Source organism: Anolis carolinensis, unplaced genomic scaffold (genome assembly GCF_035594765.1).
Source record: "Anolis carolinensis isolate JA03-04 unplaced genomic scaffold, rAnoCar3.1.pri scaffold_7, whole genome shotgun sequence".
NCBI classification, from domain to species: domain Eukaryota; kingdom Metazoa; phylum Chordata; class Lepidosauria; order Squamata; family Dactyloidae; genus Anolis; species Anolis carolinensis.
In genome coordinates this window covers 3,431,845-3,445,359 of record NW_026943818.1, presented here as the reverse complement: position 1 = coordinate 3,445,359, position 13,515 = coordinate 3,431,845, and the positions used below count along the sequence as shown (strand labels likewise).

Sequence of the window (13,515 nt, the reverse complement as noted above, 5' to 3'; positions counted from 1 at the left end):
TACACTTCCCAAATTAGTAAACAAAAGAATCCGGTCCAGGTTTTGCTCCAGGCCAGCTGTAAGTGAGCTCTCCAAGGTCCTGGACTGGATATTCATTCCATTAGGGAGCTCTGGGTTTCCACAAAACCCGGACTGGATTCTTGATCATTTCTTTGTTTTTGGAGGCAATATCCTCACTATAATTCCCTCTCATTTTATACAGTATATATTTTTATCTGTGTTGTCATTCTCTCCTGACGTTTCGCCCAGGCATCCTCAGAGATCTGTTGGAAACTAGGGCTAGCTAACACCTCCCAACCAAGGATTCCCCCAGACAGGAGGAAGCCTTTGGGTTTGAGAAAATGCAATGACGGGGTGATGGGTGTTGTAGTCCAGTGTTCCAGAAGCAATGCATTGAGTTTGAATGTGGATGAACTGGGGGTGATGGGTGTTGTAGTCCAGTGTTCCAGGAGCAATGCATTGAGTTTGAATGTGGATGAACTGGGGGTGATGGGTGTTGTAGTCCAGTGTTCCAGAAGCAATGCATTGAGTTTGAATCTGGATGAACTGGGGGTGATGGGTGTTGTAGTCCAGTCTTCCAGAAGCAATGCATTGAGTTTGAATGTGGATGAACTGGGGGTGATGGGTGTTGTTGTCCAGTGTTCCAGGAGCAATGCATTGAGTTTGAATGTGGATGAACTGGGGGTGATGGGTGCTGTAGTCCAGTCTTCCAGAAGCAATGCATTGAGTTTGAATGTGGATGAACTGGGGGTGATGGGTGTTGTAGTCCAGTGTTCCAGGAGCAATGCATTGAGTTTGAATGTGGATGAACTGGGGGTGATGGGTGTTGTAGTCCAGTGTTCCAGAAGCAATGCATTGAGTTTGAATCTGGATGAACTGGGAGTGATGGGTATTGTAGTCCAGTCTTCCAGAAGCAATGCATTGAGTTTGAATGTGGATGAACTGGGGGTGATGGGTATTGTAGTCCAGTGTTCCAAGAGCAATGCATTGAGTTTGAATGTAGATGAACTGGGAGGTGATGGGTATTGTAGTCCAATGTTCCAGGAGCAATGCATTGAGTTTGAATGTAGATGAACTGGGAGGTGATGGGTATTGTAGTCCAATGTTCCAGGAGCAATGCATTGAGTTTGAATGTGGATGAACTGGGGGTGATGGGTATTGTAGTCCAGTCTTCCAGGAGCAATGCATTGAGTTTGAATGTGGATGAACTGGGGGTGATGGGTATTGTAGTCCAGTGTTCCAGGAGCAATGCATTGAGTTTGAATGTGGATGAACTGGGGGTGATGGGTATTGTAGTCCAGTCTTCCAGGAGCAATGCATTGAGTTTGAATGTGGATGAACTGGGGGTGATGGGTATTGTAGTCCAGTGTTCCAGGAGCAATGCATTGAGTTTGAATCTGGATGAACTGGGGGTGATGGGTTTTGTAGTCCAATGTTCCAGGAGCAATGCATTGAGTTTGAATGTGGATGAACTGGGGGTGATGGGTGTTGTAGTCCAGTGTTCCAGGAGCAATGCATTGAGTTTGAATGTGGATGAACTGGGGGTGATGGGTGTTGTAGTCCAATGTTCCAAGAGCAATGCATTGAGTTTGAATCTGGATGAACTGGGGGTGATGGGTGTTGTAGTCCAGTGTTCCAGGAGCAATGCATTGAGTTTGAATCTGGATGAACTGGGGGTGATGGGTGTTGTAGTCCAGTGTTCCAGGAGCAATGCATTGAGTTTGAATCTGGATGAACTGGGGGTGATGGGTGTTGTAGTCCAGTGTTCCAGGAGCAATGCATTGAGTTTGAATCTGGATGAACTGGGGGTGATGGGTGTTGTAGTCCAATGTTCCATGAGCAACATGTTGGATCAGAGATAAGACTGATGATGGGTGTTGTAGTCCCAACGATTCCAGGAGCAATGCATTGGGTTTGAGAAAATGTTGATGAACGGGGGTGATGGGTGTTGTAGTCCAATGTTCCAGGAGCAACACATCAGGTCACGGATAAGACTGCTGATGGGTGTTGTACTCCAATGTTACAGGAGCAACACATCAGGATTGAGATAATGCAGATGACTGGGGTGATGGGTGTTGTAGTCCAACGTTCCAAGAGCAACACGTTGGGTCAGAAAGAAGGCTGATGATGGGTGTTGTAGTCCAATGTTCCAGGAGCAATGCATTGGGTTTGAGAAAATGCTGATGAACGGGGGTGATGGATATTGTAGTCCAATGTTCCAGGAGCAACACATTGGGCCAGAGAGAAGGCTGATGATGGGTTTTTTAGTCCAAGAAGTTTATGCAAGGGGGTCACTATCTATATTTGGTCAGCGATGAAAGGAAAAATGCAAAGACAAGGAACAAATTGCACTTTTTTGCATCATGTTTCTGTACTTTGTTTACTTCCCGGAACCAAAACGTCTTTTCCTGTTTTCCGGTTCTAGGCTCAATTCTTACAAAACCCAGTTGTGCAAACAGGGCTGGCGCTTCCTCCCTCCCCGCCTTGCAAAGAGATAGCCGCTTATTGCTCCCTTGGGTGCCATGTCTCGCTTTTAAAAAGACACCAAACGGCATTGAAAGAGGCTTTAAATGGACCAGAGGGCTCTCTTTGGAGTCCCTTCCAACTCTAGGGTGTGTGTGTGTGTGAGTGCAACTACTTTTTCTATGGCTGGATGGCCATCTGTCGGGAGAGATCAGACAGTGCCTTCTTATATGTCAGAAAGGGCTTGGGCTGGATGGCTTTTAGGGTCATAATAATAATAATAATAATAATAATATATTAAAATAATAATAATAATAATAATAATAATAATAATAATAATAAATTATTATTGGGTCCCCTCACTCTGAGTCATGTCTCTTTATGCCTGGATGGTCCTCTGTTGGGAGGGATCAGACAGTGGACTAGATGGCCTTTATTATTATATTATTATTGGGTCCCCTCACTCTCAGTCATGTCTCTCTATGGCTGGATGGTCCTCTGTCAGGAGGGATTGAATGGTGGCTTCCTTTACGGTTTGGACTAGATGGCCTTTAGAGGTCCAAGTCTAGGGTCATAATAATCATATTAATATATATTAATATAATAATAATAATAATAATAATAATAAATTATTATTATTATTATTATTATTATTATTATTGGATCCCCTCACTCTCAGTCATGTCTCTCTATGGCTGGATGGTCCTCTGTTGGGAGGGATTGGATGGTGACTTCCTTTATGGCTTGGACTAGATAGCCTTTAGAGGTCCCAACTCTAGGGTCATAATAATAATATTAATATATATTAATATAATAATAATAATAATGTCTGTCTTGTTTGCTGTGTCCTAAAATAAAATAATAATAATAATTAGGTCCCCTCACTCTCAGTCTTGTCTCTCTCTGGCCGGATGGTCCTCTGTCGGGAGGGATTGGGTGGTGCCCATGGCCGAGGACCCCCCTTTCTGCCGGAGGCGTGGGTAGTGGGTGCAGATGGCGCAGAAGCGCTCCCTCCAGTCCTGGAAGGTCTTGACCGCGTGGCGCTGCCTCCAGTCGAAGAAGCCCCGGTAGACGTCCTCCGGCATGTGGCGCAGGTGGTGGGCCAGGTCCCGGACGGAGGGGAAGTCGTGCAGGTGGAGGAAGGCCCCGCCCGGGAGGAAGGCCTCGTAGTTGTCCCGGGGGGGCCCCAGGACGACGGGGACGCTGCCGGCCTGCAGGGCGTTGCGCCAGAGCTTCTCGGTGACGTAGTCCCGGCTGAGGGCGTTCTCGAAGGCCAGGTAGAACCTGTACCGGGAGATGGTGGGCAGGAGCTCCTCCGGGGCCAAGGGCTGCCCGGCCGCCCGGCCAAAGACGTCCACCTGGATGTGCTTGGAGAGCTCGTAGTAGGCCTTGGCCCGCGCCTGCGTCCGGCGGAAGTGGCTGACCACCCAGACCACCAGGCCGGACTTTGGGGGGATGACCACTTCTCCGTCCCCCGGCGGCCGAGGCACCAGCTTCCCGTAAGGCATGAAGATGTCCGCGTCGCGCCGATAGCTCATGACCCAGGTCCAGGCCGCCTCTGAGCCATTGCCTTTGGTGTGCTCCGGGGACTCCAAGGAGACCCAGGTCCAGCTCTGGCCGGGGTGGCCTTTGGCCGGCGGGAGAGGGGAGCGGCCCAGCTCCCGGTGGTGGAAGACCACCACCTCGGCCCGGTTGAAAAGGCTCCGGTCGGTGGTCAAGCAGCAGCCCTCCAGGCCAAAGAGCCGGGAGCAGACGTCGGCAGAGAGGTCCGGCGTTTGGCCATCGGGCCATTCCCACACCAGGACGGTCAAGGGGTCACCCGAAGCCAAGGCCAAGGAGAAGAAGAGGACGGCCACTCCACAGGAGAGCTCCATGTTCTCCACTGTCTTTCTCGTTCCTCGGTCAGGAAATGCAAGCAAAGCGCCCTTGCGAAAGGACTAGAAATTTGCACACTGGGGTGCCTTGCACAACACTGCGGTGCTATCTCAGATCTTATCTCTCCGGACATTGTCTAGAGCCCGTTGTGCCCATTGGGTGCCTTTTTAAAATGGTTTAGGGCCTCCCTGGGGTGGTCCAGGGCCCGTTTGGTTTCTCACCTTTGCACCAATTTGAAGAGCTTCACACAAGCACCAGGGCATTCTCTAATATTCCCCCCCACCCTCTCCTGTTTATTATTATTATTATTTACAGTATTTATATTCTGCCCTTCTCACCCCGAAGGGGATTCAGGATGAATCACATTATATACATTTAGGGCAAACATTCAATGCCCATATACTCATAGAACCGAGACAGAGACAGACGCAGAAGCAATTTAACCTTCTCCTTTTAAAAAATTTTTAAATTTTTATTGTGATTTTCAAAACTTTACAGCGAAAGTGTGAGAACAAGTTTTACAGGAAAGTCAAGAAAGAAGGAAAAAAATTAAGAAGAGAGAGCACAAGAGAAAAAAAAGGACAAATAACAATAAAAAAATGTTTGTTGACTTCCGTTCTTCTTTCTTTTCTCCATACCTTTCTGATCTTCATATATCATACCTTTCTATAAATCAATTACATTTTCCTCTATCTGTCTAAATGTAACCAGTCCGTCTTATTATTTCTTAACTTAGTTTCTATCCTTTTTAAAATAATGATCAACCATTGTCCAACCCATCTTTTTAATTCCTTTTCCATTACTCTGCTTCATCAAATAAGTCAATTTGTCCATTTCTTTTATTTCCATGATTTTATCCATCCAATGTGTCTTAGTAGGAATTATCTCTTGTTTCCAAAGTTTGGCAAACACCATCCTAGCTGCTGTCACTAAAAATGTGAATATCTTATGTATGTTTAAATCGTTAAAAAAGTCAAAGTCAAACATGCCTAATGAGTAAATTTCAGGTTTCATCGGAAAGTCTGTTTTAAGTAATTTTTTGCACTCAGTATGTATTAATCTCCAGAATATAGCTGTTTTTTCGCACGACCACCACATGTGGTAAAAACTACCTTCATGTGATTTACATTTCCAACATATTTGATCAACATTTTTATATATTATACCTAGTTTTTTGGGGGTAATATACCATCGATGTAGCATCTTGAGCCAGTTCTCGTTTAAGTCTATTGCGTATGTATATTTTAGACGTTTGGTCCAGATTTGTTCCCATTCTTTCAAATAGATCGGCCTTCCAATATTCCTTGCCCAGTTGATCATTGTGTTTTTAATCTCCTCTGTTTGCATTGCCCATTAATTCAGCTTTTCATAAATTTTTGTGATTACCTTCCTTTCAGATGTCAAAATCATATACCAAAATTCTTTTTTCTCTGAAAAACCAGTTTTTTAATTATATTAAAATATTCCTTGATTTGTCTAAATTGAAACCAAGATACATTACTGAAATGTTGCCCTATTTCCTCTTGTGATTTTATCTGAAATGTTCCCTCTTTTTTAATCAAGATGTCTTTGTAGGTTGGCCATTTGGTCCATCCTAACAACCTCCTTTGGTTTGCCTCCAAAGCGGAAACCCACATAGGTGTTTTAGTGTATAAAAATATTTTGTATTTCATCCAAACTTTAAAGAGTGAGGACCGAAGAAAATGATTTCCGAAGTTTTTCTCCAACTTTGCCCTACCATACCTTAGGTATGAATGCCATCCTTTGTGTAATTTAACCTTCTCCTGAGGGGATGTTCGATTCTGGCCACGGGGGGAGCAGCTGCTTCATCATCCACTGTGACGGCACTTCCTCATTCCAACGTCGTAAATTAGTTAAATTTGCCTCCCCACTTTTATAAGTGGTACCTTATTTCCTACTTGATAGATGCAACTATATTTCGGGTTGCTAGATCAGCAACAAGCAGGGGCTATATTTTATTTTATTTTTAATTGACGGCGCTCACCCCACCATGGGCTGGCCTCGAACTCATGACCTCATGGTCAGAGTGATTTATTGCAGCAGGCTGCTCACCTGCCTGCACCATAGCCCGTTTGGATCCTTCTTTGCAGAACTTTTCCCATGAGCTTTACTTATGCAAGGAAATTTATTTATTTATTTATTTATTTGTTTGTTTACAGTATTTATATTCCGCCCTTCTTTCTCACCCCAAAGGGGACTCAGGGCGGATCACATTACACATATAAGGCAAACATTCAATGCCATATAACATAGAACAGAGACAGAGACAGACGAAGGCACCGAGCTGGCCTCGAACTCATGACCATGGTCAGAGTGATTTGTTGCAGCTGGCTGCTTACCAGCCTGCGCCACAGCCTGGCCCAATTTGCACTGATTTTCACTAGTTTAAATCCACAATATTTTTATTTACTACATTTATATCCCGCTCTTCTCACCCCAATGGGGACTCAGAGCGGCTTACAAATCAAATGAACATACAATATATTATTAGCGTAGCACAATATAAGCATTAAATTACTATATTGAACTATATCATTATATAGTAATATTATTAGTAATATTACATTTAATATATAATATATAATTAATATTGTTTTGCATTATTAGTAGTATAATATTGTATTCCATTATAATATTATCAATATTATATGTGTGGGACCAGGTGGGTCTGCATTTCTGTGCCATGTTTCTTGTTTTTGTTTGCACTGAAGTCATCGCACGAGCGTTCGTCTCCGTGCAAAGAGCTTTGCACAAGTGACAACTTCTCTCTCATATTTTTCCACCTTCCTGTTTGGAAATGTTTTGTGGGTTTTACCCTTGCAAAAAAAAATTGCATGGATTTTACCAGTGCAAAAAAATTTGCACGGATTTTGCTAGTGCAAAAAAAATTCGTACGGATTTTACTTGTGCAAAAAAATTTGCATGGATTTTGCTAGTGCAAAAAAAATTCGTACGGATTTTACTTGTGCAAAAAAATTTGCACGGATTTTGCTAGTGCAAAAAAAAATTCGTACGGATTTTACTTGTGCAAAAAAATTTGCATGGATTTTACTCGTGCCAAAAAAATGGCATGGATTTTACTCGTGCAAAAAAATTCGCACGGATTTTACTATTGCAAAAAAATTGCATGGATTTTACTTGTGCAAAAAAATTTGCACAGATTTTACTCGTGCCAAAAAAAAATCACACGGATTTTACTCGTGCCAAAAAAAAATTGCACGAATTTTACTTGTGCAAAAAAAAATTGCACGGATTTTACTCATGCCAAAAAATTACACGGATTTTACTTGTGCAAAAAAATTCGCACAAAAGCCCTCGCACAAGTGTCCATCCTTGTGCGAAGAGCTCTGCACAAGCACCAGTGTTCTCTTTCAGATTTTTTCATATATATATATATATATATATACACACACACACACACAATATATTATTAGCATACCTGTTTGACACCTGATCCCACCATAAATGGGTCACTTTGGGAGCCATCATGTCATGTTATGACAACTGTCAATCTGCCATTCTTTTAAAGCTTGTTCCAATGCCTGCCAGCAGGGGGCACTAGTGTTACATCATTTCGAACCAAAGCGGGACTCCAATACAATAAAGCCTGGCAATACCTGCGCTCTAGCCAATGGCTAAGCACCTTTCTATGATTGGCAGGGCGGGTGCCCAATGGGAGGCTCCGAGGCGGGAGCTTTAGCAGGTATGCATGCGTGCGTTTTCCAGCTCGACGGCTTCTTGTTCCAAACTCGGCCCACCTGCGCTCTAAACCAATGGACGAGCAACTTTATGTGATTGGCAGGACGGGCGACCAATGGGAGGCTCGGAGGAGGGAACTTCAGCAGGTAAGCATGCGTGCGTTTTCCAGCTCGACGGCTTGTTCTAAACTCGCCCACCTGCGCTCTAAACCAATGGCCGCGCGCTTTTATGTGATTGGCAGGACAGCCAGCCAATGGGAGGCTCGGAATCGAGACGCGCATACAGGCGGGAGATATATAAGCGCTTTCTGAGGTAAAAGCTGAGGGAGTGCGTTTGGAGAAGAAACTTCTCTTTCGAGGTAGTTTTTAGAATTTAGAACAAGAATATACCTGGATGAAATAAAGAGAATTAAAAAGGTATTAATGCAGTAACAATCATAATATAATACAGTAATAGTAACGCAAATATAATAATATAGTGGAGTGATAATATAACGGAGGGTCCCGTTTTGCCCCATTGGGCCCATTTAGGAGTTGTTTAGGGCCCGTTTTGCCAGTTTGGGCCCGTTTACACACACACACACACACAATGTTTTGTCGTAAAATGCTATTTTTGGGGCTTGCTGTGCATTTCCTGGCATTTCCTCTAGAGGGAGCACTAGGACCTACATTGGTTTCATTCATTCATTCCTTTTGGTTTTTAAAAAAAAGATGGGAAGAGGTCACACTCTCTCAGCCTCACAAATATAACATTACCATCAGGACATAAAGACATAGTCTGACACAGCAAACGAGATAGATATGCTGGATTTCGTATCACAAAACCACAAGTCAAACACTTCCCAGGTGGTGGTGGTGGTGGTGGTGGTGTTATTATATTGCATGACACAGCAAACGAGATGTATATGCTGGATTTCGTATCACAAAATCACAAGTCAAACACTTCCCAGGTGGTGGTGGTGGTGGTGGTTGCATGACACAGCAAACGAGATGTATATGCTGGATTTCGTATCACAAAATCACAAATCGAACACTTCCCAAGTGTCTAGGACTGTGTGATGTATTTTCGGATTACAAGACCTGCCTCATCACCCAGTTAACCACAGGAAACACCATATACCTGGAACTTCATGGTACGTTTCCCAGATTTATATCAAAAATCCACTGGGATGAATGGGAGGGTCTCTCTCTAGTAGAGTCGACATGCCGTTGTTGTTATTATTATTATTACTGACACAATGACATAGTCTGACACAGCAAACAAGATAGATATGCTGATATAATATTTATTATTATTATTATTATTATTACTGACACAATGACATAGTCTGACACAGCAAACAAGATAGATATGCTGATATAATATTTATTATTATTATTATTATTACTGACACAATGACATAGTCTGACACAGCAAACAAGATAGATATGCTGATATAATATTTATTATTATTACTGACACAGCAAACAAGATAGATATGCTGATATAATATTTATTATTATTACTGACACAATGACATAGTCTGACAGCAAACAAGATAGATATGCTGATATAATATTTATTATTATTACTGACACAACGACATAGTCTGACAGCAAACAAGATAGATATGCTGATATAATATTTATTATTATTATTACTGACAATGACATAGTCTGACACAGCAAACAAGATAGATATGCTGATATAATATTTATTATTATTATTACTGACACAATGACATAGTCTGACACAGTAAACAAGATAGATATGCTGATATAATATTTATTATTATTATTACTGACAATGACATAGTCTGACACAGCAAACAAGATAGATATGCTGATATAGTATTTATTATTATTATTACTGACACAATGACATAGTCTGACACAGTAAACAAGATAGATATGCTGATATAATTTTTATTATTATTATTACTGACGACATAGTCTGACACAGCAAACAAGATAGATATGCTGATATAATATTTATTATTACTGACAACAACATAGTCGGACACAGCAAACAAGATAGATATGCTGATATAATATTATTGTTATTATTACTGACACAATGACATGGACACAGCAAACAAGATAGATATGCTGATATAATATTTATTATTATTACTGACAATGACATAGTCTGACACAGCAAACAAGATAGATATGCTGATATAATATTTATGATTATTATTACTGACACAATGACATAGTCTGACACAGCAAACAAGATAGATATGCTGATATAGTATTTATTATTATTATTACTGACACAATGACATAGTCTGACACAGTAAACAAGATAGATATGCTGATATAATTTTTATTATTATTACTGACAATGACATAGTCTGACACAGCAAACAAGATAGATATGCGGGATTTCGTATCACAAAATCACAAGTCGAACACTTCCCAAGCGTCTAGGACTGTGTGATATATTTTCGGATGATGCGTGCAGATCCCAGTAGGGTGGCCTTTTGCAGTTGGCAGATCGTATACAACTATGTTTATTGTTTCCAAATGCCGGCTGAGATCTTTTGGCACAGCACCCAGTGTGCCCATCACCACTGGGACCACCTGCACTGGTTTCTGCCAGAGTCTTTGAAGTTCGATTTTGAGGTCCTGATAACGGCTGAGTTTTTCCTGTTGTTTTTCATCAATCCGACTGTCACATGGTATGGCGACATCAATAATCCAAACATTTTTTCTTATCCACAACTGCGAGTTCTGGTGTGTTGTTATTATTATTATTATTATTATTATTATTATTATTAAAAATCAGCCATTGAAATAATCACACTGAATACAGTAGAGTCTCACTTATTCAACATAAACAGGCCGGCAGAACGTTGGATAAGTGAATATGTTGAATAATAAGGAGAGGTTAAGAAAAAACCTATTAAACATCAAAATAGGTTATGATTTTACAAATTAAGCATCAAAACATCTTGTTATACAGAAAATTGACAGAAAAAGTAGTTCATTACACATTAATGCTATGTAGTAATTACTGTATTTACGAATTTAGCACCAAAATATCACAATGCATTGAAAACATTGACTACAAAAATGCGTTGGATAATCCAGAACGTTGGATAAGTGAGACTCTACTGTACCTGTTTTTCTTTCTATTATGTAGGCAGGCCCGTGATAAACTTATTTATTTATTTAAGAAATATCAGCTTGCTGTTCCAAAGAATAACATCCATCAGTAGGTTTGATTGTATTATTTCCACAAATACAGTTGAGTCTCACTTATCCAAGACTTGCTTATCCAAGGTTCTAGATTATCCAATACATTTTTGTAGTCAATGTTTTCATAATAACGTGATATTTTGGTGCTAAATTCGTAAATACAGCAATTACTACATAGCATTACTGTGTATTGAACTACTTTTTCTGTCAAATTTGTTGTATAACATGATGTTTTGGTGCTTAATTTGTAAAATCATAACCTAATTTGATGTTTAATAGGCTTTTCCTTAATCCCTCCTTATTATCCAAGATATTCGCTTATCCAAGGTTCTGCCAGCCCGTTTAGATTGGATAAGTGAGACTCTACTGTATTCGTATATTAAAAAGCAGCCACTGAAATAATCACACTGAATACCCGCTTTCCTTCCTGTAATGTTAGCAGGCCTGTGATAAACTTATTTATGTATTTATTATTTTAAAAATATCAGCTTGCTGTTCCAAAGGATAACATCCATCAGTAGGTTTGATTGTATTATTTCCACAAATACAAATATCCTGGAGTTTGAATGCATTGTGATAATTTAATGACCCAAAGGGCTTGTTATTTTAATTCCCAATATTAATTACAGTAGAGTCTCACTTATCCAACGTTCTGGATTATCCAACGCATTTTTGTAGTCAATGTTTTCAATACATCGTGATATTTTGGTGCTAAATTCGTAAATAGAGTAATTACTACATAGCATTTCTGTGTATTGTACTACTTTTTCTGTCAAATTTGTTGTATAACATGATGTTTTGGTACTTAATTTGTAAAATCATAACCTAATTTGATGTTGAATAGGCTTTTCCTTAATCTCTCCTTATTATCCAACATATTTGCTTATCCAATGTTCTGCCGGCCCGTTTACGTTGGATAAGCGAGACTCTACTGTATTTAATTAATTAATTTATTTATTTAATACATTTATATCCCACCCTTCTCACCCCAAAGGGGACTCAGAGTGGTTTACAAATTAAATTTACATACAATATTATAGTATTAGCATAGCACAATACTGGCAATAAATTACCATATTGTACTATATCTATAAGGTAAAGGTTTCCTCTGACGTTAAGTCCAGTTGTGTCCGATTTTGGGGGGTTGGGGCTCATCTCCATTTCTAAGCCCAAGAGCCGGCGTTGTCCGTAGACACCTCCAAGGTCATGTGGCTGTTGGCATGATTGCATGGAACGCAGTTACCTTCCCACCAGAGCAGTAATAATAATAATAATACTTTATTTTTCTATGCCGCCACCATCTCTCCGAAGGGACTCGGGGCGGCTAACCTGGGGCCAAGCCGAAACAGAAACGAAATACAGTAGAGTCTCACTTATCCAATAGCGGTACTTATTGATCTACTCACATTGGCATGTTTTCGAACTGCTAGGTTGGCAGAAGCTGGAGCTAACAGTGGGTGCTCACTCCGCTCCCTGGATTTGAACCTGGGACCTTTCAGTCTGCAAGTTCAGCAGCTCAGCGCTTTAACACACTGAGCTACCGGAGGCTCCACTATATCTATATATTGTAATATTATTTCTATTTCAGTACATTGACACTGGTGTCCTTTTGCATTGCTTTGCATGGCCTTTCTCGACCTCATTGGGAAATCCAGATTTAAAGGGTTGCTGTCCCTTTAAGAGGCCTGAATATATATTATTTTTTTGGTTCGTGGGCGGTGAATAGAAGAAGAGAAAAGAAGGGGGAGCTTTGCATTGCATTGCAGCAAAGGAGGAAGAGAGGCATTGCCAAAGGAATCCTGATACGGTAGCCAACCCTGGCTTTTGCTAGGCCAGGATTGCTCCTGAAAAGAATGCCTTGCAGCTGATGCTTTGTAAAGGGAAGCCAAGATGGGGTTCCTGCACCAGCTTTACCTCCTGCTTTGGAAGAACGTGACTCTCAAACGGCGGAGTCCGGTGGGTTTTGCCCCTTTTTTTGGTTTGGAAATAAAAAGGATTTGCAGAGGTTTATGGGTCAGTGGTTTGCAGAGATGCCCATATAGATATCCATGCAAATATAGGTTACTCCTCTTGAAAGCCTTGCAAGAGAGAAAGCATTTTTAAATGCAAAGAGTGCATTTTGGGGTCTGTATTATCCCTGTCATTATCATTCGTCTGGGTGTTGCAGTGTACATTTTGGGGAGCATATTATATTTTGGAGGGTTGCAATGGGTGCATTTTGGGGGTTATAATGTTATTTTCTCAGTATGGATGTTGCAGTGCATAATTGGGTGTA

The 13,515-nt window shown here is 41.0% G+C and overlaps 3 protein-coding genes across 4 annotated transcripts in view; 2 read left to right on the top strand and 1 right to left on the bottom strand.

Annotated features, from left to right (window-relative positions):
- The first annotated feature begins 59 nt into the window (after positions 1-59).
- Positions 60-2,825, top strand: LOC134293072 (uncharacterized). The gene is made up of 2 exons (XM_062959544.1): positions 60-948; positions 1,083-2,825. The coding sequence occupies exons 1-2, from the start codon at positions 358-360 to the stop codon at positions 1,860-1,862; spliced, it is 1,371 nt and encodes a 456-aa protein (XP_062815614.1). The 5' UTR covers positions 60-357; the 3' UTR covers positions 1,863-2,825.
- Positions 2,826-3,137: 312 nt separating this feature from the next.
- On the bottom strand, positions 3,138-4,392 carry fut7 (fucosyltransferase 7). The gene has a single exon (XM_008125400.3). It carries the CDS (start codon positions 4,335-4,337, stop codon positions 3,351-3,353), a length of 987 nt encoding a protein of 328 aa, XP_008123607.3. The 5' UTR covers positions 4,338-4,392; the 3' UTR covers positions 3,138-3,350.
- Positions 4,393-12,979: 8,587 nt separating this feature from the next.
- The window catches only part of abca2 (ATP binding cassette subfamily A member 2), a 54,552-nt gene continuing 54,016 nt past the window's right edge, over positions 12,980-13,515 (top strand). Inside the window, exon 1 of one of the 2 annotated variants that reach the window (XM_062960281.1) lies at positions 12,980-13,196. In XM_062960281.1, the coding sequence (XP_062816351.1) occupies positions 13,131-13,196 (66 nt within the window). In that variant the 5' untranslated portion in view covers positions 12,980-13,130. The remainder of the gene's footprint in view (positions 13,197-13,515) is intronic. The other variant, XM_062960280.1, reaches the window with a different exon arrangement.

What these genes read in the sequence shown, in the direction of transcription:
- fut7 (XM_008125400.3), bottom strand. Translation starts at nt 4,337, where the DNA reads ATGGAGCTCTCCTGTGGAGTGGCCGTCCTCTTCTTCTCCTTGGCCTTG.
- LOC134293072 (XM_062959544.1), top strand. Translation starts at nt 358, where the DNA reads ATGGGTGTTGTAGTCCAGTGTTCCAGAAGCAATGCATTGAGTTTGAAT. An exon ending in TGAATGTGGATGAACTGGGG is followed by an intron (nt 949 to 1,082) that starts GTGATGGGTATT and finishes ATGAACTGGGAG; the next exon opens with GTGATGGGTATTGTAGTCCA.